Consider the following 26,971-nt stretch of genomic DNA (forward strand, 5'->3'; position numbering starts at 1 on the left):
GACCTTTGTTCCGGATGGCGGCTTTATTTATTATAAGCTCTTCATCGAAATCTTTGCCAGGGCCTGTCCTCCTAATATCACAGCTTTCTTATAAGACTTGTTGCCATGTGTCTCACCCTACTATTTCAGAAAAATGTTCGTTGGTGGCCTGAGCTGGGATACCAGCAAAAACGACCTGAAGGATTATTTTTCCAAATTTGGAGAGGTCGTTGACTGTACAATAAAAATGGATCCCAACACTGGCCGGTCAAGAGGGTTTGGGTTTATTCTCTTCAAAGATGCAGCCAGTGTGGAGAAGGTAAGCTGGGTACCTCATAGCAGCAGTGTATTCTAAGGAGGACACCATTCTTAGAGCGTGATTAGTTCGTGTGTTCTGCACGTGGTTGAGCGTTTTGGAAAAAGAAGAGAAAAGCAGCTTTGTGTTTTTGAAAAATTAAAAATACAGATTAAGTGGGTTAGTGAGTATGTGCTGGAGTGGTCCAGGGAGATGAGAGTGGACATTTTTTTGCCTTTCTTGTGCCTGTTCTGGACACTGCAAACACTTTATTGTGAGGACTGGAGAAAAGTCCAAAGTTGCCATGAGACAGGCATTATTTTATCTCCATTTTTCAGAAAACAAACTTAAGGTTCCGAAGTTTAAGTAGAAGAACTCACACAGCTAGTGAGGTGGTGGAGTAAGGGTTCTAGCCCCTATGCTTAGTCTCCTCCACTGTACTTCTGAAGCTAGGCCTTCCTAGGTAGGAAGAGGAGGGGTGTATAACATTGGAGAAGTGTGGCGGGTGGTGAGGACTGATTTACATGTTAATGTTTGCAGGCTGGGTTGGAAAGTCAGGTTGGTGGTAGGGTTTGGAGGGGATGAAACATTTTGTGTACCTGTTTGGGGGTTTTGTAGCTCCAAGAGAAGGACCTTTAATAGGGTCATGGTGCTGAGTTAGAATCCAGTTTCCTTCCTTTGGAACCAGGTCCTAGATCAGAAGGAGCACAGGCTGGATGGTCGTGTCATTGACCCCAAAAAGGCCATGGCCATGAAGAAGGAACCTGTAAAGAAAATTTTTGTGGGGGGTCTGAATCCAGAAGCCACAGAAGAGGAAATCAGAGAGTACTTCGGCGAGTTTGGGGAGGTGAGTGTGGCCTGCCACCTGCCCTGAGGCAGCGGTCTTCCTGGTCCTTGACAGCCTTGGCTGATTGGAGCACTCCTCAGCAAGCCTTCTTTATCATTCTCTGGCCGTTAGGGAACTTTACCCTGTGGGCCCTGGGGTTGGGGAGATACTGGTCCTGAGCTTTGCCTGTGTTTGCAGATCGAGGCCATTGATCTTCCAATGGATCCAAAGTCACACAAAAGACGGGGCTTTGTTTTCATCACTTTTAAAGAAGAGGAGGAACCTGTGAGGAAGGCTCTTGAGAAAAAGTTCCACACCATTGGTGCAAGTAAGGTAAGGTGTCCCCAGTTCTGTGTGTCCACCCTCTTGCTGAGGGAGGGCTGGGCCTTGCAGGTGTGGCTTAGGGGTTGCGCTGCCTCCAAGAGCTCTTCAGGGTAGTGAGACCTCATTGTTTCTCTGCAGCATCTGCTGCCCTGATTGTGGGACAGATGGTCCTGTCCTTCAAGGAGCTCCTAGTCTGGCAGGACTGGCAGTAAAAACAGAGGATGTGAGGAAGGCAGGCTAGGAAAGGTGGCTTCTTTGTGATGGAGCAAGGGTGCCGAGAAATCTCTTTGATTCTTGATATAAAGCTAGAGATCTATAAAGCTGATTCTTGATATAAAGCAAGATATTTCTGGCTCTAGAGTCTAAGGTCTGCAGTTCTCAGAAGACTAGAATTTCTGCCATTCACTGATTTTTCCCCTTGGTGGTGAGCTCTTTCCTGCTATAGAAGCTGTAGCAGAGCTTTTCTCTTTTCTTGTTGCTGTCACACAACCAAGTCTTTGTTCATCTCCATTCCCTTTGTACGCTGGTTTAGTCAGCCCATCCCAGCAAGATCCTTCCCAAAGAGCTCCCAGGGTCCTGACCCACTGATGTCCAGGGCCAGTTTTGCCCTCAAATAAGCAGAAGTGAGAAGTGCAACTGTTACCCCTGAACTTTGGTCTGGAGGGTGGGGTGTTGCTTCAGGTATTCTCTAGGTGGTTTTTGGGAGGTAGGGCTGTGGCTTACTGTGGACAGATAGGGTGGGGCTCCTGGAAACTTCAGTGTCCTGGTTGGGAATTTAGGAAGATTGGAGTGGGCTGTTAAAATGAGATTGGATCCTAGGGGCAGTTGGATAAAGATGTTGCCCATCAGTTGTTAGCCCAGTGGGTGGTGACACAAGAGACCTTTTTCTCTGTGCCACAATGAGAGATGGGCAGGAGGAGCGTGTAGGGCAGCACTAGGCAAACTGCTGGCAGTGGGTCTTAAAATAGTGTATTTGTACATTGGTCCAGTAGGGTAGAACACATCAAGTTGCATCACTGGTGGAGGTAATTTGCCAGTTCTTTATAGGAGTGTGCTCGCATGGGGACGTCTTATGTAAAAGGTTTTTATACTGGTCTTAGTTGGGAGTGGAGTATGTACCGGGGTACTTGGTTTAAAAAACACACTTCTGATTTCATTGGGAGCACCGGAAGGTCCCTGACCCTGCCTCCATCTATGGTGGGCAGGTGTTTGAGCAAAGAAGAAACCGACTCTGGACCCCAAGGGGACATAAGCTTTTGGCCCATCCCAACAGCAGACCAGGGGTTGAGGGGAGGGGTGGAGGTAGCAGTGTGGCCTCAGGCAAGCCCCACCCTGAGCCTCAGTGGCTTTCTTCTGTACATTGGAGATCATGGGCACCACTGTACATTTGAGTGGGATGCTTCATTTTTTCCTGTAAGAAAGTAAAATAAAATTAGAAAGTCTTCTTATTCTTATCCTCTGAGGCCCCTCATCTGGGAAGCCTCTGATCCCCTTGCTTAGTAGGACCAAGGTGGTACCAGACCTGACATTTGGTGTTTTACTACACAGGGCTGGCTTTGGCCCAGCCGTCCCTCTCCTCCCAATTGTTAGATGTGGAGCTACCCCAGGGCTGTCCCCTGCAGACCTAGGTTTCTGTCCATCACCCCCAGTACAGTCTCTGGGGAAAGGTTTGAGTGAAAAGGCCCTAGTATGGATCTTGGTCCGTCTAGGGTTTAGTTACGGTTCTCAGGAGATTATAGCCCAAATGTGGTTTCCTATCCTAATGTGTTTCGTTGTTGAAAAGATGGATCATATCTGCCATCCGAGCGTTTGTAAATGGAGGTCTTTGTGCACAGTCCCTCTCCTGAACATGTCCCAGTGGCCTGACTGCCTATCTTCTTGACTTTTAGTGTGAAATCAAGGTGGCTCTGCCCAGAAAGCTCTATCAACAGCAGCAAGGCTCCGGCCGTGGTGGAAACCGCAGCCGAGCGAGCCGAAGTGGTGGTGGTGGTGGTGGAAGTGGAGGTAAGTGAAACCTGGATGCACATGGGTCTGGGTTCTCTGCCTGCATGGAGCTTCCGTGCCTGTCTTGGGGGCTCACTCTGGCCGCTGGTGTGGCAGGGTGGGCAGGAACAGGAATGGCTCTCCTGGGTATCCAGGTTGTGCTGCTGCTGGTTGGAGGAGAAGAGCCCGTATTTTCCATGCGACCTGGTGCCTCAGGGCATTGGGATCATTTGCTTCACCCAGGAGTGAAGGGCCTGATGGGCTCTGTGGCTGTCCTGAGTCATGGTCCACCCATGGGTGGGTGGGCATATAAGGTAGGGCAGGGCTGTGCCAGGCGCTTCATCTCCTTTCCCATCCAGGCCCCTCTGGCTCCAAAGTCTGAACTTTCAACGCCAAGCTGCCAGGGAGGGTGGGGGTGATCAGAAGGTGATTTGAGTGAGAGTGAGATCCTGCCTCTCTGGCCCTGAGTGAAGTTAGTGTTCAGTTCTGTCCTGGCCTTCAGCTCTCTACAGCTTGGGTCTCGAGTGCAGGGCCCTGTATACCAGGACAGCAGCCCCTTGGCTTCTACCTTTGAGCTGCCATAGTAACCCTGCTACCCACAGGGCAGGATTTCCTCCATCCTAGCTCCTGCATGTGCTAAATGGTCCATGGGCCCCTGTGCCCTGCTCCCCCCACAGGTCAGAGTCAGAGTTGGAATCAGGGCTACGGCAACTACTGGAACCAGGGCTACGGCTACCAGCAGGGCTACGGGCCCGGCTATGGCGGCTACGACTACTCGCCCTATGGCTATTACGGCTACGGCCCCGGCTACGACTACAGTAAGTAGGAGAGAGGGAAGCCCACCTGGGAGGCAGGACAGACAGTGCAGGGGCCAGTGGCAGCAGGGGCTTTTGGAGTCAGATGGGCTGGGCTTTGTGGCCTGCCCCAGGGGTGTTGGCCCTGGTGAGGATTTGAGCCAAGCGCCTGGCACAGGGGTAAACGTTCAATAAATCTAGCTGCTATCATTGTTATTCTTGTCCCTAGGCCAGGGTAGTACGAATTACGGGAAGAGCCAGCGACGCGGTGGCCATCAGAATAACTACAAGCCATACTGAGGCTTCGGCAGGAGTGCCCGACTGACCGCACATGCTTTGTTTGGGTATTGAGTGAACACAAACAATTATGTACCAAATTTAACTTGGCATACTTTCTATGGCTTGTTCCATGTGCATCTTATTTAAAATTTCCCCCCTGGAAATCACTTTCCTGTTGACTATTTCCAGAGCTCTAGTTGTTTTAGGCAGCGTGTGATGTCTCAGAGACCAGAGCGGCATTGTGGGCTGATTGTATGACCGGCTTACCCCAAACCAGGTGGGAGGGTCTGTTTCCTGCTGCTGCTCTGCAGCCTGGACCTGTAGACCCTGGTTGTAAAGAGGTCTATCTTAGGAAACCAGTGTCACCTTTTTTCACCTTTTAATTTTATATTATTTGTGTCATACATTTCCTGTATTGGAAGTGTTAATTTTACTGTACTTTTTGGTACCTTTTGGGAATCTAATGTATTGTAAGGTATTTTACACGTGTCCTGATTTTGCCACGACCTGGATATTGAAGCTATCCAAGCTTTTGAAATAAAAATGTAAAAACCCCCAAGCCTGGGTGAGTGTGGGATATGTGGTGAGAGGACAGGGCCACGTGCTCCCGAGCTTTCTGAGCTCCATTATCTTTCATGACCAGCAGCATGCTGTCAGGCATAGCCACCACCTCTCCACATCCTCACTCAGTTTCCTGTAAAGACTGGGCCTTGCGTCGGACTTGGGCCCTTTTAAAGTTAGGAAATGTCTTGGAGGTTTAAGGCAACTTTCGTGGAGGTGAGGATTGTGCAGCAGGGATGTTACTACCCCTAGGGCAAGTGATTCGTGCAAGTGATTGGGAAGACCTATCTTAGCAATGGAAATGATGTTCTGTCTTCAAGCAGGACAGTGAACCTACATTCAGTGGTACCACCTCCAGGTTGGCAGACCTCAAGTCTGGTGGCGAGAGGTGGTGGGGGTTCTGGGTGGACAGAGCCCTGTAAAGGGAGTTTGGTCTCCCCTCACTCCCAGAAAGAAAGCTGAAGCTTGGCTTCTAAGGAGTGCATTAGGAGCCCAGCTATGGCCCACTTACCTAGGGAAGGACATGGCTTGGTAGGACTGCCACAGGGCTGGGACCTCAGTGTCTCACAACTTCTCAACTTTTCTTCCATGTCTGAAAAACACCCCCAAGGTGCCCAAAATGGTTAACTTTTCTGCTGAAGGCCCCTGCTGCCTTCAGTGTCTGAAGCTTCTTGGATGGCAGTTGGGAGATTGGCTTACCAGATAGGCCCTTGATCCCTGCCCTTTATCTGTGTGTGTGCCACCAGCTTCCCTGGTCAGCACCCGTTTCCCCAGAGGAAAACCCCAATCCTCATATTCCTCGAGACATCCAGACTCAACTGGAGGCTCCTCTGTATAGGACACCTAACCCAGTTCTGTGTCTCACCCAGGTCTTGTACCACCTGCAGTTGTCTGCAGTAGGGATGGCCCTTAGCTCCTACGCCCTGGGGACTGCAGTGAAACAGCCTACACAGGAGAAGGGACTTTGCCTATTGTGGGCCACCCCACAGAACGCTGCGTGCAAACCCAGTCTTAGTGCACAGGCATGTCTGATTTGTAGAGATCTTGCGAGGGGATTCAGGGAGACTGCACTGACCTTGATGTTCCCAGGTGACTGGGAATATGGGGAGGAATTTCATTTTGTGTTCAACCTGTGTGCAGATTCCAGCCACACTAGCTGTTGGTGACCCTTACTAGTTCAAGTAAAACAAAGTTTCTGCCATTTACATTTCATAGTGGCTTTCAGGCCACTTGAATGAGCTATAGTTCTGATGGCTGGGCTCATAAGCCCAAGCCTTGGTTTCCTTTGTCTTGCATCCCACAGTGGACCCTGCTCGGCTGGATGGGTGGTAGCCTAGCTCCCACCTGCCCAGGACTAGGGGAGGCCTGGACCAATAGCACTCCTCTTCACTTTAGCGCCTTGTTCCCTGCACTGTCCAGAGGATACCTGGCCCAAGCCATGGAGCCCCTCCCTGGTCATGCTGGAAAGTTCTGGTTACTGGCTCCAGCTCTAGGGATGTGGTCTGCTGTCCCTTGGGCTTCAAGCTCACCTGTTAGGATGGCATCCAGCTTTGCCACCACACGTTGTACATTGTCCAGGCTGAAGCACATCGGGGGCTTAAACTTCAGGACGTTCCTCCCGGGGCCGTCAGTGCTCAGCAGAATGTGATTCTCCTTCAGCCTATAGGACAGGACACAGCAGGGCCCTTCACATGGCCTCTGAGGCCTTCCTCAGCCTGGCTTTGGCCTCCTGGCCAAAACTCCAGTGACATTGCCCTTGGAACCCTCCACATGTCAGTTCTCCCCTTGGACAGGGCACTGACCACCCCCTGCAAAACTCATGCCCATCCTTTGTGGCCTGGTCTCAAAGGCCTGCCTGGGGTGCCTTCCACCTGACCCGCTGCTCCCAAGAGCAGGGGCCTCCTCTCATCTATTCCTGGAGTCCATCTCATCTAAGCTAAGGCTAGTTCCGGGGCTACAGTGTGGTTCCATTTTATATGTAATTTTTTTGATGTGTGTGACTTAACTTTAGGTGGACGGGAATGTCCACCATTACAGAGCAGTCTAATGAACCCCATGCACCCCCACCTGGCCTCAGAGGCCCCTGCTCTACACACAGGCAATCTTGAAATCCCAAATAGCACTGTTGGTTCTGATTTCCAGTTCTTTTTAGGGCAACTTTACCCTAATGTTATCACTGGTACCTAAGAATCATTTTTAATATTCCACATTTAATACTTATAACCTAGGAAGGAATTTTGGCCACTGAGAGAAGAGGTCTGATGTGAATGTATTTACACTTGACCCCTGACTCTTTAAATTTGTTATTTTGAACCATGGTGTCCCTCAGTCTGTCGTTTTGCTTTCTCCCATCCTGTTCTCCCTGGCACTGTGGCTGTGCTAGGAAGAACAAGGTCAGGACTTGGAATTGAGCTCTGCGTCCGTCCGTGTCCCCCCCCCCCCACCCCGCTGGCAAGGTGTGTGCGACTGAGACACCCGTCACTGGCCTGTTTCCTCACCGAACTGGAGAAACCACCAGGGTGGCTGTGCGAAGTCAGGCTGGGCCTTGGATCTAACTCCCCCCTTCCTACCAGCCATGCTGGATTCCTGCGTCTAGGGGCAGGGGGATGGGGTGAATGGGCAGGTACGCCTGACCCCATCAGTGAGGAGACAGAGACTGGATGGTTGCTTAGGAGGGGGTGAGTCCAAAAGCTGCGTGGAAGGGAAGATTTTGCACAAATTGTACTGTTTATGTGAATACCAAACAATGGTACACATTTCCCAAGGGTTTTCTGAGGCGGGAGTAGTGAGAAATGGAGATACAGGGGCAAAACAAGGGGGAAGGGTCCTGAGGCTGGGGTCCTGCTTGGGTCCAAGGGAAAGAAATGTGAACTGGGTTGGGTGGGGTGGCTTCTGAGTCTGGAGGTGCTGCTCCATCCAGATAGCCCAGCCAGACGAAGAGCAGGAGCCCTGTCTCCCTGGTCCCTGGCACAGCCCTGGAGAAGCTGCTTCCCTCGGGCAGCCAGGGTCTGAGCCCGGGCAGCTCTGGCTTCTTGGCAGAGGTGGTGCTCAGACTGGCAGCGGCCCATTCCCATCTGAAACATTTGCTGCCAGGCATGGGGCACAGAGCTGACTGGGCCGCTTTCTCTGTCTGCAGACCTCAGTCAAGGGGATGCACGGATTGGCCTCCCCTTCCCCCTTCAGAGGTCCAGAGTGCCCTGGAACACAGTGGATGGAAGGAGAGGCAAGAGGCAGGCTCCTTTGTCGGTCAGGGCCCTACACACTGCAAAGGCAACTGGTTTGAAGAAAAAGTACCTGGACACCAAGTAGTCAGCCTCTTTGGTGGCTGGTGTCCTTGTGGCCTCATCTTTGATCAAATCCACACCAATGAAGAGCCCGACGCCCCTGGAGCAGAAGGCGACATCTCAGGAGGCCAGGCCTGAGGGGACCATGGGCCTTGCCCTTGCCCTCTGCCTGGGTCTCAGCCAAGCCCCATCAGAAAGTTCACCGGGGCTTGTACCTCTGCCTCCTGGGGAGACAGGGCCACAGGAAACGTGGTGGTGTGCGTGTGTGACAATTCCAGGAAATAACTGCAACGGGGAAGGGCCCTTGCTATGGACAGAGGAAAGGCTGGGGGCCAGAGCTACTTTTTCCCCCTCCCGAAAGTGCTATCTTGGGCCCTTAAGTCTTCCACTGTGGAGTGGAGAGTAAAGCTCCCACTGTCCCAGGTGGTCAGGAGGTGAGAGGAGGAGTGACTCCAGGCCTCTGGCAGATGCTAGGTTAGTGGGTAGTGACTGCTGCCCCAAGCCTCACCTGATGTCCCCGATGATGGGATGCTTGGCTTTTTGCTGCCTGAGAAGCTCCATCAGGAAGCTGCCCACATGGGCAGCATGAGCCTGCAGCTGCTCCTTCTCCAAGACATTCAGGACGGCCAGCCCCACTGCACAGGATACTGGGTTGCCCCCAAACTGAGCCAGGGGCAAAGGGCGTATCAGACATCCAGCAGAGTGAGCCATGCCCAGGGAGGATGAGGGCACTGGAACTGCCCACACACTCCAGGGCAAGTGACAGCACAGGCTTGAACAGTAAATGGGGTTCTTCTGGGGGTCCTGTGGGCTGTCTCACCTTTCCAGGTGCTAATGTGACTCCCTCAGGGCAAGTGCTCCCAGGGTGCAGTAGGTGCAGTAGGAGCCCTGAGAAGCTGCAGAGCCAGAGGAAACACGATGTAGGCATGCCCAGAGCTGGTTTTGGTCCAGAGGCACTAGGGTCCTATCTCACGGGCTGGGCCCAGCCCCATGTCAGATCAGTGTCCGTCACTTCCAAGGACGACTGAGCCCCATGCCAGAGTCACCCCAGGAAGCATCTGTGTGGTCTGAGCTCATGGGTCTGCTGGACGAACCCAGAATAGATTTTAGGGCACAGACTACAGCTGACCGAGTGTGAGCCATGGTGGCCTGAAGATGTATTTTGTTTCACTTTGTGTGGCATTATTAAAAGTTTTGAATTGGGTATGAATACTTAAAATTAAAACAACACAAAAATAATTTTTGAATTAACATCTGGCCCATCTGGCTACCCTGGTATTGGCTGTTCCCTTCAGGTACCCTGGGTACTTGGGTTCACTTCCTCCACCTGGCCCTGCAGGTGGTCTGAGTGGGGACTGGAGAGAGCAAAAACAAGTGTTTTTCCTGCAAACTTTTTTTTTCCTTTTTGTTTTGTGTTACACCATTTTTTTCTTAAACTTAAAAAAAAAAGGACCATATTGAGGTATAGTTTACATAAAGTAAACTGCATATATTCAGAGTGCATACAGTCATCCATCACTTAAGGACATGGATACATGTGGTGATTTTGTCATTACATGAGTGTCATAGAGTGCACTTACATGGTATATAGCCTGTAGCTCTGTAGGGAAAGAATTAGTTGAAACATCCCCATGATGAAAGACATTAACAGGATAACAAACCACCATTGAATAACATGTATACCTCCTGTACACAAAGGAGAGACCAAGGAAAATGGAATAAGTCACCAAAATGGCCGAGGCCACCACCTTAAATACCATCTCTAGTTGAAGACAAAAAAGATGCGGTGGGGGTGAGGGTGGGGAGCCAGTTAAGGGAGGTGACCAGGAAAAGCACAGTAAAAGTGGGTAAGGCTGTTACTTAGACTTAAGTTACTTCTTTCTGCATTGATAAAGAGTTTCTAGAGAGGTAAGGTCATCCCCCTGTTGGTACAGAGAGGGAAGACACCCTTACAAATGGAGATTTCCCTTATAAATGTAGTTACAAATGGTCACTTCTACCTGGTTTTCAGAGCTTTCCCCCAAATCTCTTAAAATTAGCCAACCTAAAATAATCCTTATGCCAAAGAAATGTATTTTGGGATGATAAATTCTGTTCCCCTATAGCTCCTAGGCTACAAAGCTGGCATTACTATACTGACTATGGTAGGCAGTAGTAATACAGCTTTAAGAATTTGTGTAATAGGTTTGTTAGCACTACTATGACATCACTGGACAGTAGGCATTTTGCAGCTCCATAATCTTGTGGGACCACCACCCTATATGCCACAGACATAAAACCGGGTCCTATGGAAAAGTCACCTCAGTGATCTGATCATAAATTCCTAACTGGGCAGGTCATGCCCCAGGCCTAGAAAGTTTTTTATTTTAGGCCTGTAACTTTAGTAAAAGGTTTACCTTTGCTTTAAGCCAGCCCTATCCATTGTTTCTGTGTAACTAGGTTAACTTGCTTTTGAAATAAACCACTCAAGAAAGCATATAACCTTGTTAACTATCCTGTAATCCAGTCCCCACCCTGCTTTCTCCCACCTTCATGAAATCTTCCTTAGTTCCCTCAATTCCAAATTCATAAAAGATGCAAAATGCTATTCTTAGAACCACTTTTCTCTGTTGAGATCTTGCTTCCGGGGTGTATTCTGTTTGGCTCACATAATTTTTTCCTTTGTTATTTTAAATTTTCATTTATCAGTTATAGTTGACATTAAGTATATTAGTTTCAGGTGTACAGCATAGTGGTTAGACATACATAATTTTGGCTCAAATAATTTTTTATAAAAATTCAAAATTCTCTACAGGTTCTTATGTCAACAATGTGGTCTATTGACCAAAACATTACATGGTACATGACTGTAGTTCAGAATGATTCGACAAGTGTGCAAAACTGTAGAACCTCCAACACAACAAGGACACAGACATTTCCATCACTCCCCAGAGTTCCTTGTGCTCTCCTTCACTGCTGGCCCAGGCAGCCACTGACCTGCTTTCTGACTACAGTTTTGCCTTTTCCAGAATGTCATATGAATGGAATCACAGAATATGTGCTACTCTGTGCCTCACTTCTGCTCAGCGTGTATATGAAATTTATCCACATTGTATATATGTCAGTAGTTTGCTCATTTGATGGTTGCATAATATTCCACTGTATGGACAAACCACAACTTGTCCAGTCTCCTGTTGATGAACCCTTGGGTTATTTTGACTTTTGGCTATTAAGAATAAAACTAATTTATAACAAGTCTCTAAATGTATGTTCTCATTTCTCTTGGTTAAATACCTAGGATTGAAAGTTCTGGATTATATGATAAACATATATTTATAAAAACTGAAACTTTTCCAAAGTAGTGGTGCCATTACTTTCTCACCATTAGTCTTATGAAGTTCCAGTAGTTCCACATCCTTAAAAAATGTCTGGAATTGTCAGTCTGTAACTGTGGCCATGCTAGTGGGTGTGTACTGGCAGTGTGTAGACCATCCTGAAGATTTGCAGAGCCCGGTACTTGAGATCACAAAGAGCTATCTAGGTGATTCTACGTGAGGCAGGTTTATGGCAAGTCCAAAACAAACTGTGGAGTGGACACAGGGTGCATCGAGGATGCGTATTGTGTATTGCTAACCATGAGCTTGTTAGAAGGTAGGGCATCTTTGGTTTAGAATCATGACCTGGCCAAGATGCTCAACTAGCACAATAAAGAGGTCTTTCCACCAGTATCACCCTGGAGGGACAACAGAAAGAAAATGAACAAATGCTTTGACATAGTCTTGGGAATCTAAAAGGCTGTGGATGTGTTGTAGGGGTTATGCTCAAAGCTAAGTTCATGTTCAGGAAAGACCTAAAAAACTTCTAAACTCTCACCACTGGCTACCTTGAGGCTCTAAAGGAGGAGGAAGTAAACACTAAGGCCGTTGCAAGGTGCTTGGCTGAGTGTCAAAGCATACCCTACCACACATGCCTCCATACACCAACGCTTGTCCAAGGCTGAGAGACCTCTTGGGCCCAGGTATTTAAGGAGATGTCTGCCCAACCATGAGATGATCACTAAGCTAACCACGCAGAGACTCCAGTGCCTGTGCATGACAAAGAACACAGAATTGACAATTTATTTAAAGTCACTAGACAAAGAACAAAAAGCAACAAATTAGGAGGAGGGAAAATGATTTCCAGAATTTCCACATTGTTTAAAATGTCCAGTTTTCAGCAAAAACTGAAATACAAACCATGAAGAGGGGAAATGATTTCCAAGGTTGCCACATTATATTTTAAATGTCCAGTTTTCAACAAAAAACACGCAATGTCGACATAAGGAAATGTCCAAACTGGTAGAGAATTTTTATAAGACTTTTATCTGAGCCAAAACTGACAACAATTGATAGGAAGCAAGATCTCCAATACTCCAGAGAATGAGTTTTGCAGTTTTTTTCCTGGAGAGAGCAATTGTCCCCCACTACACAAATGCATTGTGTTCCCCACATCTGGGAAATTGCAGGGACCAGTTGTCCAGAGCCCAACAGATGGGCCTCGCCCGGGGAAAACTGCCTTTGCAACATGCTCTCTCCCCTGCCAGGTAAGTACTGCAGTTTCTTTCATGCATTTGAAATTAAAGGAGGAACATAAGGAAGATGACATGAAGGTGGAAGAAAGAGGTGGGGACTGGGTTATAGGATAGATCACTATTTTTCGGACCATGACACGCACCTAGGTTGGAGGAAAATAGGGAAAAAAATTTTGAAGCAAGAAATGTAAAATGATAACATAATATTTCACTAATGTAAATGTAAACAGAACTCAACAGCATTAACACCATTATTCCTCCCAAATTGGGGCAGGGGGAGAAAAGAAATGTGCATCTTACAGTCTGAAAAATATGGTATATTCTATTTTGAGGGTGGTCCAAAGTATTCTGGCATTTCAAAGGTGTTAACCTAGATGCACATGCACGTCTTACAGTATGTGGATTATATCAATGAAGAAAGAATTGGTGACTTCAGCTTTTCCAACAGCAGCACTGCACGCCAGATGGAAATAGAGTTTTAAAGCAGTGAAGGAAAATAGCTAGGACCTAGATTTTATATTTAGCAAAAACATTTAAATAGGAGGGTCTGATAAAAATATTCTTAGGCGTACAAGACCTCAGAAGGTTTGCAACATAAAGGCACTGAAAATAATTTGGGATGAAATATTTTTAATACAGATAGTTTAAGCAGAAAAGATGAGAGAAAAATATATTAAACTTGTTATAAATTAATATGTTAGCAACAGGCTTAAATATATCAATAGTTGTGTTAAATTTAAATAATCTAAAGTCATTTTAAAATCGTATTAACAGATTTGGACAAAAAGCCACGTTTTAGGTATATGCGGGGTAAAAGAAGCATACCTCCCATGAGCACAGCCTCAGTTGAAAGCAGAAGGGTAGAAAAACACCGATGAGCCAAAAGAAAGCTGGAGTCGCTTTATAATAGTAGATAAAATAAAATTGAAGAATAAAGTCATGATTAGGAATGGAAAATGATTACTCCATCTGAAAAAAGATTCAATTCCTGGAAAACCGGACAGCCACATGCAAGCATGAAACAGGAGTGAAATAGGACCACCACAGAAAATCACCTGGAACGCTTGCATGTGAAATCTGAAACTGTAAAACTCCTACAAGAAGACATAGCTGGCAAGCTCCTTGACGTGTCTGGGATTTTTAGATTTGATATCAAAAGCAAAGACAACAAAGACAGAAATAAACTAGTGGGACTACATCCAACTAAAAAGCTTCTGCACAGTAAAGGAAACCAATAATAAAAAGTCAATCAACCAAGTGGGAGAAAATACTTGCAAATCATTATTTGGTAAGGAGATAATGTCCCAAATATATAAAGAATTCACATAACTCCATAGTAAAAACTCCTAAACAATATGGTTCAAAAGATTGGCAGAGGATCTGAATAGACAAGTTTTGCAGAAGACATACAGCCAACAGTTACACAAAAAAGGTGCTCAGTATCACTAATCATGAGGGAAATGTGAATTGAAACTGCAGTGAGAGACCACTGCACACCATCAGAATGGCCACCATCAGAAGACGAAATGAGGAGCACTGGTGAGGGGAGAGAAGGAACCTCTGTGCACAGTTGGTGGGAATGTAAATTTTCCACTATGGAAAGCAGTGTGGAGGTTCCTCAAAAAATTAAAAAATAGAGCTGTGATACGACCCAGCAATTCTACTTTTGGGTATTTATATGAAGGGAATGACGCCAGTATCTCAAAGAGATGCTTGCAACCCACATTCACTGCAGCATTACTTACAATAGCCAAGACCTGGAGGCAACCTAAGTGTCCATTGGTGGGTGAATGGATAAAGAGGTGGTATATATTTACATAAATATATATAAATAGCTGTAAAAAGAAGGAAATCATTCCATTTGCAACAACATACTTTCATACCTTGAGGGCACTATGCTAAGTGAACTAAGGGAAAGAGAAAACACCTTATAATCTCATATGTGCAATCTAAAAACCCCCACCAAAACAAAAAAATCACACTCTTAGAGCACAGATTGGTGGTTGCCAGAGGTGGGGGTGGGCAAATGGATGAAGATGGTCAAAAGGTACAAACTTTGTTATAAAATATGTCCTCGGTATATAACATACAGCATGGTGATCGTTAATAATACTGTATTGTATTTCATTTTTTACTTGATGACTTTTATTTATTGATTAGAGAGAGAGAAAAAGGGGGAAGAGAGAGACAGAAACATCTATATGTTGTTTTATTTACTTAGGCACTCATTGGTTGATTCTTGATGTGCCCTGACCAGGGATTGAAATCACAACCTTGGCATATCAGGATGACACTCTAACCAACTTAGCTAGCTGACCAGGGTCTCTATATTGTATTTTCAAAGTCTCTAAGAGAGCAGATCTTAGAAGTCCTCATCACAAGAAAAGAAATTTGTAACTACAGCAATGGATGTTAAGTAATTGTGATGATTGTTTTATAAAAGACACAAATATTGAATCATTATGTTGTATACCTGAAACTAACATAATGTTATGCCAGTTATACCTAAATTTAAAAATAAAGATTTGATTCTGAATGAACATATAGGAATAAAACCTCAAAGTCATGCATACAGGCATACACAGACACACCCCACAAAAGGAAAGCACTAGTAACTCAGTGAAAACGGGCAAAAGAAAAAGCAGGCATTTCAGAGAAGAGGGAACGCATGACCAATAAATGTAAGAAGGATGCTTCACATAACTTGAGGTCGAGGAGTGGTGAATCAAGAACATTCCCTGATTTGAGGGGATGCACCTTCATGTCTCACATGCCCGGTACAACTGAAGAGGCGCTATGGAATCTCTCACACATGCGGGCGGAGCGTTACCTCGTGGCCTACTTTGTAAACACATGTCGCTCCCTCAACAAGTGGAGGTGGACAATGACCCAGCACCTCCGCTCTTGGGCTGTCCTGGGAAAACTTGCACGTTTGCCCTGTACGACGAGACTTAGGAAAAAAAACGGTTCACAGCAGCACCGTTCCTAACAACCACCACCGAGGGAATGACCTTGAAGCACAATAAACCGAGGCAGTTCACACAACAGGACATTGATATAATGCAGTTACAGCAAATGAACTTCAGTGACAAGCAGTGTAACTCTTGGGAATGTCCTGTCAGGTAAAAAACAAATCCCCAGAGACCACAGACACAGCGGGACACACTCCTCACAAAGCCAGAAAATGAGAGTGACTGCTGAGCTCAGGACTCGGAGTGACAGCTGCCCGAGGGGCAGGGATGGGGAGCAGTCACAGGGACAGACAGATGTGGGTTCTGGTCGAGGTCCTCACTTTTGTTTGGGACGATGGCTTGTATCAGGGATCAGGCTGATTAACTGAAAGGGCTGTGCTGGAGCAAGTGATGAGACTTGCAGGAAGCGGGGCCTGATGACATAATCTGTGTGGGCTTCAGTGAGACTGACAAACCCAGCCTTGGGCTCCAGCAGGCGCTCTCGCCCAGCACAACACAGCCCCACACCACACAGCACAGCACACACTGCTTCCTCCTCACCCTCCCACGTCTGCAAGAAGTGTCTCCTGCTCTTCTTCTCTGCCCCCCACCCTGTGTCCCCGGTGCACTGTGAACACACTACTTCCAAGTGATCAGGGGGTCTAGGAGCCTGTCCCCCCTTCCCCAACCCCCACCCTGAGCAGTGAACTTGTCCAGGGCAGAGTCTGTCTACAGGTCAGCGGGGCACAGAGTGACAGCTTGTCGAGAGCACCAGCCTTCACCCTCAAAGACCTCTGCCAAATCCGGACAGGTGGCAGGCCTCGATTCAAACTACCTCTTATTTGGGAGGTCACAGTGAGTTCCCTCAACTCTCGGCCCCTCCCTGTTTTCCCCTGTGGCCTGTGCCCCGATCTGGGCTCCTCCTCTCCTGCCTGGACCAGTCACCAACCACCCGTCTTTCTCCACATGGATCACAGAGATCCTTCTAAAGCACAGGTGGTGAACCCAATGCCCGTGGCCTGCCTTGTTTTATCTGGCCCAGCACCTTGTTTCTATCTGGCCGCAGTGCTGAGCTCTCGCGTAACTAAAGAGTAGTTACATTTACACAGTCCTAAAATTACATTTGGCCCATTGAAGGCAACCGTGAGGCTGATGTGGACCCTGGTGGAAATGAGTGACGCCCCTAAAGTGCATTTCAGGTCGAGTCTCTCCCCTATGAAGCGCTTCCCTGGCTCCTCAGTGTCCTGAAGATTAGTTCAGGTGCCTTGGCTCTTTACCTTGAGGCCACCTGGTGGCCACCACGCCCCCTCACCCACCACACAACTGTGCTCTGGGCGCCCCAGGATGCACTTCACTGAGGGATAGCTTTCCACCCTGCAACACAAGGTCAGGGAGCCACGCCCTCCTCCAGCTCCAAGGGCAAGGTGGACTCTGACCCCAAGGTACACCACCTGGATGGGCACTCCTCATGTACCTTGCTCAGCTCTTAGAGCAAGGTCTTGCACACAGTAGGCAGCCTGTGCTGGAATGAAATCATAGGCATATTTTGCCACGGCTTTTAGGTTGATGCGAGTTTTAAAGGGGGCGGGGTTGCGTTTTTTCCTCTGACTTGCTGTAACGCTCCCTGGGCTCCCACCTGCCCGACAGCACCCCGGGCATCCTTGTGGCGGAACAGCACCAGCTCCCCAGTCTTTGCTCATTAAGGACAAGTGGGCTGCCGGGGCCCTTCCAGACCCTCAGTCCTCCCTGGCCCTGGAGCCTCCACTCACCGTATTGAAGTACTCAACACCGGTGGCTTCAAACGCCCTCGCCACAGCCTGGGTCGTGGCCACACAGGCTACAGGGTGGCCATTGCCAATGGATTTGCCCATGGTGACAATGTCGGGGATGAAGTCTTCCCCCTGCAGCTGGAAGGCCCAGAAGTGCTTGCCTACTCGGCCAAAGCCCACTTGAATCTCGTCTGCAACAAAGACCCCTCCGGCCTTGTGGATGTGCCTGTGGCAGAGGACAGAGGGCTGACGGGCCGGGGCTGTGGCCAGAGGTGTCGGAGCAGGAGCAGGGAGGTCTTGGGACTGAATTCTGGCTCTGCCCACTGTAAGGTCGAGGCTTTAGGCAGATGGCTGGCCTTCTAGGGCCGCTATTTTTTCAGGGGCCCAGAAAATTCTGGTGAACAGGTGAGGCTGAGGTTGGAATGTGGAACAAAGGTTGGGAAACCCCATTACAGGCCTGGCCTCCTGGGGCCACCCCTCCCACCTACTCACTTTGCCACTTCCGGGAAGTAGCCAGCAGGGGGAATGATCTGCCCCCCGACACTGGGCAGGGACTCAGCGAAGAAGGCAGCGATCTGTGGACGACAGGGGATGTGGGAACACCGACGTGCAGGTGCTGAGGGGCCGGCGGAGACAGTTCTGCTCATGCTGCCTCAGGGCCGGCTCCAAACAGAATGCGTTACTGTCATTGCTGTCTCCTCAGTTCACTCACCACAACACCTCTGAGCATGACTCAGTTTTCTTTCAGGGCTCAATCCAACTCTGACAACCTGGAAGCCTCAGACTCCTGTACTTGGCAGGCTCCAGACAAAATATACTCATCCCTACCCTGCGCCCAGGCCTCTGACCTCGAACAGAACTGCGGCCCCCATCCCCGACCCAGCCCCTCCTGCACCCACCAGTCAGCACAGCCCGAGTCCTTCTGTGCCACCCCTGCACCCACTCCCTCCCACCACTGGGATGCCTGTCTCCCACAGGTCTGCCAGGTGCTGCCCTGCCCCCCAGCAGGGGCCTTCCGACTGGATGCCTCTCTCAGCTGTCCACTGGCCACTGGGAGGTGCCTCAACCCCAGCACTAAGCTTGTGTTTAAAACCCTCTGTGACCCCTGCTGCTCCCAGCACTGACTCCCAAACTGTGTTCTGCCGTGGAATTGCTTCAGAGGCAACTGCCAGATGAGGGAAAAGGCGGATGGGATGGCAAACCAGTCCCCCACTTGGCTGCCGCCAGAGCAGCCGCTTTCCTGGCTTTACATATGTGGGTGCAGAGCATCGGAACACATGGGCCAGGCCCCCCAAGTCTGGCTCTGCCACCCGTTCTGGCCTGGTAGCCTGCGGGTCTCTGTCATGTGTGCTGTCACTGCTTCAGCGAGGCCTCCTCCCCCTCCTGTCACCGAGGCCGCTGCTCTTCCAGAATTCATCTGTCCTGTCTTGACCCCCTCCGTCTCCACTACACTGGCCTGGACTGGGCCCCCTCATTGCTTACGCACCCTTGGGCTGGCCCCACTCAAGTGCACCCTGGTCTTATTACCCTCCCTCTTAAAATCCCTCAAAGGTCTGCCATCGCCTCCGGTACCTCAGCCCACACCTGTGGGCTTCCAGCACTGGGTTGCCAGCCTGACCAGGCTTGCCTCTTGTCCGCTCAGCCGGGCCCCACACTCTCATGGTTCCTCACCTCGACGACGTAGGCTTTCTAGAGTGCCTCTGCTCTTCTATCCCTGAGCCCACCTTGACTGGCTAACTCCTACTCACCTTCCATCACTGAAGTCAGGCAGCACCTCCAAGGACCCTCCACACCCACACGGGTGCAGCCTGGGCCCCGGGGCTCTGGTAACGCCCAGACACACCCCCGGTTCTGAGTCTCTCAGGGCTCCTGTACCTAGCACCAGCTGGCAACAGGGGGAGTGGCGTTTGCCCTCGGCAGGACAGGACCGGCGCAGATGCGGTTACCTGCCTGCCCTGTGCCTGTGCACTGCTGACCACACGCTTCACCTCTCCAGCATAGGCCTCAGCTGGATTGGGATGGTCCTCCCGGTAGAGGCCCCGGTAGGTGTCTGGGAGAGGTGCCTGTGGGAAGTGACAGCGCTGTGTCACCCGCGCTGGGCGCAGGCACCGACCTGTCACCCCCCTGGGCCATGCGTACCACGTGGACCCACTCCTTCTGGCCATCCAGGTCCCGGAACTTGTACGGACTGATGTCAATCAGGGAGCTCAGGTGGCCGTGGTAAGCGCTGGGGAGGAGAGGGGAGGGCAGGCTCAAGTCCAGGCGGCCTGAGTCTCTGGCCTGGCCTCCCCAGGAGACACACCTTTCTGATGCAGCCCTGAGTCTCCGGGCCGAGGACGAGCACAGGAGTTTGTAAGGCCTCCTGCGAGGCTGCTTACTTGCTGTGTAACGGGGATAACCAGCTGGGGTCCCTGGGGCCAGTCCTCTCCTCTGTAAAGTGGGGCTTCCCTTCGGGGTTGTAATGAGCCGTCCACGTGCTAAGGCTCTGATCCTGGGCCTTGTGTGGCAGGCGATTGATACGTGGAAGCCACTGTCGGACCAGCTTCAATGCCTCAAATATGGGACCAACCCCGCCCCCCTGCCACCAGAGCTTTCTCAGCTCCCCAGAAGCTGCCCTCCTAGAAGAGAGATGGGGAAAAGGCCCCCCTGGTGTGTGTGTGGGGGTGTCTCTGTAGACACAGCCTTGTCCTTCCTGCCTAGGGCACTGGAAGCCGGAGCCTCATTGACCCCCACCAGGCGGCAGGCCCAGGCTTTGGGAAAGGCACTTACTGCTCCAACACCACCACGTCCCAGTGTCCCGTGTACTGGCGGGCCAGCCTCAGGGCCAGGTCGTTGGCCTCCGACCTGTGGTGGAAAAGGAGGGCACTGTGCTGCTAGCTGTCCGAGGGCGGTCCCTCCTGGGGCCCTGCTTCCTCCAGAGAAGCCCAGAGGGAAGGGGGAGCCCTACCAGCAGACAGAAAACTCTTGGGACCCCATCCATTAGTCATTAAGTAAAAATTCACCAAATACCTGACTTGCGCTAGGAGCAGGGCGGGGGGCAAAACAGTAAAACAGAATGTGTCCTGAAAGCCAAACAAACAAAACCCAAGGACAGAAAGAATGATCGTGTTGGTGAGTGCCCTATGAGCACCGGAGGGGCCCTGCTTTAGACGAGGGGGCGTTCCAGGCTAAATTGTGTCCCGCAAAGTTCCCTGGTTGAAGTTCTAACTCCCAGCATTCGGAATGTGTCTGTATGTGCAGACAGGGCCTGAAAGAGGAGATGAAGTTAACATGGGGCCGTCAGGGTGGCCCTCGTCCAACCTCAGTGATGTGCTCGTAAGAAGGAGAAGTCTGGACACAGAGATACCAGGGGCTGGGGGCACAGAGGACAGACCGTGGGAAGGCAGCGAGGTGACTATCTGCAAACCAAGGGCACCCGTGAAGAACCCGAACCTGCAGACACCCTGCTTTCAGCCCCGGCCCCCAGGACCGAGAGAAGAGAAATGGCTGCTGCCGAAGCCTCCCCGGGGCAGCCTGAGCTGGCTAACGGGGGTCAGGGCAGGACTCTGTGAGGGGGCAGCACCTGCACTGCCTCCCCAGGGGGAAGTTTCTGGCATGGCGAGTGGCACGTTCAAAGGCCTGGTGAAAGAAAAGAGCTTGGTGTGCTCAGGAACGGAGAGGACAGGGAGGCCCGAGGTGGGGCAGCCGTGGGAAGACACACGGGGCCATCTTCATGGGGCCTTGGACGGAGCCTGGATCTTCTTTCTAGGGACAGGCAGAGCTACCAAAGCGTTTGAGTCACAGAAGAGACACAGCCCAGCTTCCACGTGAGGAGGATGCCTGTGGCTGTGACTAATGGAGTAGAAGGGAATTAAAGTGGAAGTGAACTCTCTGGGCTTGTCAGCTCTAGCATGCTGCCCCTCCTCCATCCACAGTAGTCATAAAATAAAAAAGAACCCACTAATGCAATGAAAAAAAAGTGGAGGTAAGGAGACCAAGGACATGCAGCAAGAGCGTGTGGTAGCCACGGAGATGGACAGAGGCGGACGGAGACGTCCTGGAGACCGGTGAGGCAGGCCCGACGCAGGACTGGGAGGCAGGTTTCTGCCTGCAACAGAGGGGCGGATGGTACTGCCATTGCTGAGGCGAGACCAGGTGTGGGGTGGCAGTGAGGGTGATGTCCTCTTGGGAAGGTCTGGGGTGGGCGCCTGGGAAAGCAAGGGAGAGCCGGGGCCACGGGCCCACACCAGGCATCGGCAGAAGATGATCACCTCCTCACTGTCTTTCCGACATGTGGAGTTGGAGATGTTTAAGAAGTCAAATGCGCCCTGACCAGCGTGGCTCAGTGGGTTGGGCATCGCACCGCAAACTGAAAAGTGGCCACTTCGATTCCCAGTCAGGGCACATGCCTGGGCTGTGGGCCAGGTCCCTGGCTGAGGGTGTGTGAGAGGCAGCTGATCAGTGTTTCTCTCCCTCTCTCCTTTCCCCTCTCTCTTAATAAATTCTTAAAACAAAAAAAAAAGAGGTCAAGTGGGGGGTTAGAACCACGTGGCTGGGACACAAACTGGGGAGTCACCAGCACGCGGTGACATGTAGTCCCGTGGGAACAGATGAGATCTTGAAGGGAGAGGGCCCAGAGAGGACCTGCCCTATGGAACAGGAATCGGCAAAGGAGACAGGAGGGCTGGCCAGAACCTCGAGGAAGCTGGGAGTGAGCAGTGTCCTGGAAGCAAGACCAGAGCACTTCTTGAGAGAGCGGTGACTGCCAGCACTGCTGAGAGACAGCAGGACAAGGGCAGCAAAGAGCCCACTGGGCCTGGCCACACGGAAGTCACTGGAATCCACAGAGTAAATCTGATGGAGTAACCCAGCAAATGTCCCTTCCTCCACTGCCAAGGACGCTCCCACTCCTGGACCAGCTCCCTGCTCCTCCTGGAGAGGTTCCCATTCTGGCTCCCAACCCCCGTGTGGATGGCCCTGGGCGAGCAGGTTCCTTTTTTTGAATGGCTGTTTCCTTATCCGTAAAATGAAGATGTAAATTCTGTCTCCTAGAAATTACCACGCAGGAGAGAATGACAAATGCACTACACAAGCCACAACGATGATAATAAAGTTACTAGGACCTAGATGCCTCAACCGAAGACGTGTTGAAATGTCCTCTCCCAGGATGCTGGCCTGCTTCCATGTACACGTCATCATCTGCCACTGCTGTCCCCACTGCCACTCCTCAGTGGGAGCCGCCATCACCTGCCACCTGGCTGCTGAAATGGCGCCCCATGGTGACCACTCTCGCTCTCCCCTAGCCCTGATGACATCACTTGTCGGATCAAGACCCTCCGACAACTTCCAATGCTCTTAGGATACAAACAAGACTCTTTACTTGGCTGCTGAGGCCCTGGCTGAGGGGCCCTGTGTCCCTCCCTCACTGGCTGCCTTTCAGTTCCTCAGGCGGGCTGGGCTGCAGGGCCTCTGCACAGGCTGCCCCGTGTGCTGGGAACCTCGACAAGCACACTCGTCTCCCGGGCAGCTCTCAGTCTCACGTCACTCCTTTCCCGACCCTCCAGGGCAGGCCAGGTCTGCTTCTGTGCCTCAGGGGATCCTGCACTTTTCCTCCAGGCAATGACCCCTACACCCCCCACATAATGTTTCATTTTTTTGAAGAATCACTTGAGGTTTTGTTTCTCACTGAGTAAGCAGGGATTTGGTTGCAGCCCCAGCACTGTGTCTGTGTATTCCCAAGGCAGAAATACAGGAAGGTATTACCTTCGTGAGCCCTGCCAATGATCCTGGAAGGGAGGCAATGGCACCTCTTACTAAGAGACCAGGCAACTGGGTCGCCAGAGGAAGCACAGGGTGTACAGCTGGGAAGCCCAGGCACCTGCCCAGCGAGGGCTGCCTCTTCTCCAGTTCACATTCGGTGGGCTCCACTATGCTCGTCTTGCTTGGGGGCTGGCCACAGGGCACTTACCCAGAATTCAGGAAATAGAACACACAGAGAGTCTCTGGCAGGGTCTCAGACAGCCTTTGTGCGAAATCCACGATGTTGTCATGCAGGTATCGGCTGTTGGTGTTGAGCACCTGGTTCTGTTCATGTGCTGCTTGGACCACGAGAGGGTGGCAGTGTCCAACTGGAAGAAGGCCACCTTCATCACACAGCTGACTCTGCTCAACCGATCCTACCAGGCCTCCCCAACCCCAACCTGAATGCCCAGCTGGGGAGACACAGTTATGCAAGGAGAGGTGGATAGGAAAGAGGGGAGTCTGAAGACAGAGGTGGGAGACAGATGTCCGTTCTGGAAAAGGGAGACCTAGAAAGGAGTCCCTGAGGTTCTGGCAGAGGAAAAGTTCTCTGGCAGAAACCTACTTAGAGACCCATGTCTTTGGTATGGGTGGGGGTGCCTGGTGGCGGGCTTGACCTCACCAGTCAGTGGGGGCTGGAAGTAATGAGTGCCAAAGGCCAAAGATGATGCTAACAGCGAGCTCGAGCTGGGAGCTCACCAGGCACTCAAAGCAAATTACGTTGAGTTAATGCAATCCTCCAAAACACTGAGGTGGGTATCTGGTATTATCATGCCTATTTTGCAGATGAGCAAACTGAGGAACAGAGAGGATTAAGTCACTTGCCTAAGATTACAAAGTTAGTAAGTGAAGGACAGGGGTATGAACCCAGGCACGCTGGGACTACAGCCCCTGCTTTTAGCCTCCACTTTATTAACCTCCCAGGTACCTGCTGAGAGGCAGACCTGCTTTCCCCCTATCAACTCCCGATAACTGAATTCCTACCTCAGTTTCTTTGCTCAGGACCTGAGATGGTTCCTGGGGCTGAGCCCTGCCGTGACCCCCAGCACTTGGCCAGGGGAGCCCATTGCTAGTCACAGCTGGGCTGACTGCTGCTCTCTGAGCCTGAGGTCAGTCCCAAGTGGAACTGGACTCCTGGACTTGGGTCTCTGACTGCTGCCCAGTTTAGCACCGCTCCTGCACGGAAACGTCTACAGCTACACCAGAAAGACCGGGCCTCCTCTGCTCAGCTCTCCCCAAGTGCCCCAGCCTCTCTGCACCTCAGGATCCCCCTTGGACTAGGTTCACAGCCCCTGCCTCCTCTCCTGCCCCACCACCCTGCGGGATGGTACTGACCGTGAGCCACATTGTTGATGCAATCGATGTATTCCTCCCCCTGTTCATCATACATGTACTGCCCTTGGCCCCGGACAATCTTAATAGGATCCTCAGGAAAAAAGAGTCTGCAGGAAGAGCTGTGGGGACAGGCCAAAACAGTGGACAGCCAAGCCTGAAGACCTGAAGGGAGAAGCCCTCCCATCACAACTCCCCCCTTTCAGTTTCTGGAAAGGACAAAAGCTGGCAGGCCACCGTGCTGCCTCCTGCCTCCAGTCCCCCACTCCCCAGGTGAGGCTGGGAAGGAGGAAAAGGAGGGGGTAAGCAGTTGGGATGCTACGTGGTTCCGATACCCACATCAGTCCCTTGAATCCCCGGGAAAGGTGGCCGCCGAGACCTTCGGGGCGCCTCTCTTAGGCAGTATTTCTTTGCAGGCGTGGGAGTGAGGGGGCACCCCAGCAGGTGGCCGGCGCGAGCCCTCAGGGGTTCTTGCCAGCCGAGTTACGCGGCTGTGCAGCCAGTTGCAACTCCAAGCTCCAGCCAGAGGCTGCCTCGCGCCCCGCCAAGGGCCCCTGGCGCAGGTCCAGGGCGGAGGTTCTCCAAGGCTGCCAGTGAAACGGCTCCCCACCCCCACCCTGCGTCTCAACTTCGGTCCCTGAAGGAGTCCCTCCCAAACCAGGCCAGGCCAGGCCAGGTCCTCCCTGGTGCCAGGCAAGGGCCTTCTCGCGGGTAAAGGCCGCGGAGCGGTCGGCGGCGGTTGCGGAAGGGCTTGGCTCCGGAGCCGCAGGGCGGGCCGAGGGGACGGCCGCAGACGGCGCGGGTGGGGGAAGCGGATGCCCCAACCCACGGCGCGGGGCCGAGCCTAGGCGGCCGGGAAAGCTAGGACGGGGCGGGGTCGCCCGGGCTGGGGGTTCCAGGCCGCGGGCCACGGACTCCGCGCAGGACGTGCGTGCGTCGTGCGTGCGCGCCGTTCGCGCCGCGGTCTTGATACCTGAGCAGTCGCCGCCGCTGAGCCAGCGTCGCCGCCTTCCCGCGCGGATCCGAGGCCATGACGCTCGGCGGCAGTCTGCGGAGACGAAGGCCAAGGGCGCGGGGGCCCGGCCCCGCCCCGCCGCCGCCCCGCCCCGCCCGCGGCCAGTTTCGGGAGTTAATTCACTCGGCGAGCGAGTCCCGTGGGCTTCCTACAGCCACGTCGTTCCGTGGAAAGCGCCGCGCGGGAGCGGGGTTTGTGCTGTCATCGCTGAGTGCTGCCCCAGCCCTCGGCCCGCGGCGTACCTCGGGCTCGCCCTTCGGGCCCGGGCGGTTTCCTTCCCCTGGTAGGGTCCCCGGGTGAGGCCGCCGCGGCTCCTGCCACCGAGCGGGCTCTGAGGTCGGCAGGCCTCGCCTGGGACCCCGGGCTCAGTCTGAGTCGCCTTCCCAGCGCCGTGAACGGTTCCTGGGACCTCACGCGCGGTGAACGGGATTCGTATCCGCGCTAAGGGAGTTGGTCCTAGAGTGTTCAGGCAGGAGGAGAGCTGGGGGCGCTCCTGCGGCGTATAGGAAAGCCCTCAGACACACAGCGAGTGGGCAGCACAGGCCGCACTCCAGCTCTGGTCGGCCGACTCCCAGCCCAGGGGCCTGGAGAGCAGACAGATCATCTGCAGGGGTGGAGCCCTGGGACCTTCTGCCGCAATGAACCCCAAGAACAAGGGGTCACAGTTCCCTGCTTTGCTCCTTTATTGCTGATTTCTTTATCTCTTCCCCCATAAAAATGTAAAATGTTTATTAAGGCATTTATTAAAGAACATTTGGAGTTGCTTTTTCCTCTTTTTAAAAAAGATTTATTTTTAGAGAGAGGGGGAGGGAGAAAGAGAGGGAAACATTAGTATGTGGTTGCCTTTCAGGCACACCCCCTACTGGGGACCTGGCCCACAAGCCAGGCATGTGTCCTGACTGGGAATTGAACCAGTAACTCCTTGCTCTGCAGTGCTCAATCCACTGAGCCACACCAGCCAGGGTTTCTTCTTTCTATTGTAGTAACATATACAAACCATAAAATTTTATCGTTTTTGGTGTGTTCACTTTGTGCAGCTATCACTACCATCCACCTCCAGAACTTTTCTCATCTACTAAACTGGATGGTATTTATTACCACCCCCCCGCCCCCAGTTAGCCGTAATTGTGCCTCAGATAAACCTTACTGGCTATGATACCGCCACTGTGCAAAGTTAAAAGTTTCTTTTAACTGTAAAATGGTCTATTGAACTTTATGTATGATTCTTGAAAAAAAATTTCTCCCCATTAAC

General features: G+C 51.5%; 2 protein-coding genes and 1 long non-coding RNA gene across 15 annotated transcripts in view; 2 read left to right on the forward strand and 1 right to left on the reverse strand.

Annotated features, from left to right (window-relative positions):
- Positions 1–8,607, forward strand: part of HNRNPAB (heterogeneous nuclear ribonucleoprotein A/B) — a 28,424-nt gene extending 19,817 nt beyond the window's left edge. For 4 of the 10 annotated variants that reach the window (XM_036014057.1, XM_036014061.1, XM_036014060.1 and 1 more), the window contains exons 3-8: positions 130–298; positions 963–1,121; positions 1,299–1,433; positions 3,314–3,428; positions 4,085–4,225; positions 8,178–8,607. In XM_036014057.1, the coding sequence (XP_035869950.1) occupies positions 130–298; positions 963–1,121; positions 1,299–1,433; positions 3,314–3,428; positions 4,085–4,225; positions 8,178–8,350 (892 nt within the window). In that variant the 3' untranslated portion in view covers positions 8,351–8,607. Of the gene's footprint in view, positions 1–129; positions 299–962; positions 1,122–1,298; positions 1,434–3,313; positions 3,429–4,084; positions 4,226–4,430; positions 5,038–8,177 lie in introns of those variants that run through there. The other 6 variants (XM_036014058.1, XM_036014062.1, XM_036014063.1 and 3 more) reach the window with 6 other exon arrangements.
- Positions 248–26,186, reverse strand: PHYKPL (5-phosphohydroxy-L-lysine phospho-lyase). 4 transcript variants are annotated; one of them, XM_028528982.2, is made up of 13 exons: positions 25,678–26,186; positions 24,708–24,826; positions 23,542–23,701; positions 20,364–20,438; positions 19,734–19,821; positions 19,541–19,657; positions 18,087–18,169; positions 17,595–17,820; positions 8,834–8,988; positions 8,336–8,425; positions 6,571–6,701; positions 5,553–5,633; positions 3,422–3,574 (listed from the first exon to the last, which is right to left on the reverse strand). In XM_028528982.2, exons 1-13 carry the CDS (start codon positions 25,734–25,736, stop codon positions 3,501–3,503), a joined length of 1,458 nt encoding a protein of 485 aa, XP_028384783.2. In that variant the 5' UTR covers positions 25,737–26,186; the 3' UTR covers positions 3,422–3,500. The 4 variants fall into 4 exon arrangements, with proteins under 4 accessions (XP_035869948.1, XP_028384783.2, XP_035869949.1 ...); XM_036014056.1 differs by lacking the exon at positions 25,678–26,186 and adding an exon at positions 25,044–25,558; XM_036014055.1 differs by lacking the exons at positions 3,422–3,574; positions 25,678–26,186 and adding an exon at positions 248–2,835 and having other exon boundaries at positions 24,708–25,024.
- LOC118497900 lies at positions 8,984–11,562 on the forward strand. The gene is made up of 2 exons (XR_004900414.1): positions 8,984–9,699; positions 9,776–11,562. It is a non-coding gene; the product is annotated as an uncharacterized LOC118497900 (long non-coding RNA).
- Positions 26,187–26,971: the final 785 nt, after the last annotated feature.

The sequence above is a fragment of the Phyllostomus discolor genome, chromosome 13, assembly GCF_004126475.2.
Source record: "Phyllostomus discolor isolate MPI-MPIP mPhyDis1 chromosome 13, mPhyDis1.pri.v3, whole genome shotgun sequence".
Classification (NCBI taxonomy): Eukaryota; Metazoa; Chordata; class Mammalia; order Chiroptera; family Phyllostomidae; genus Phyllostomus; species Phyllostomus discolor.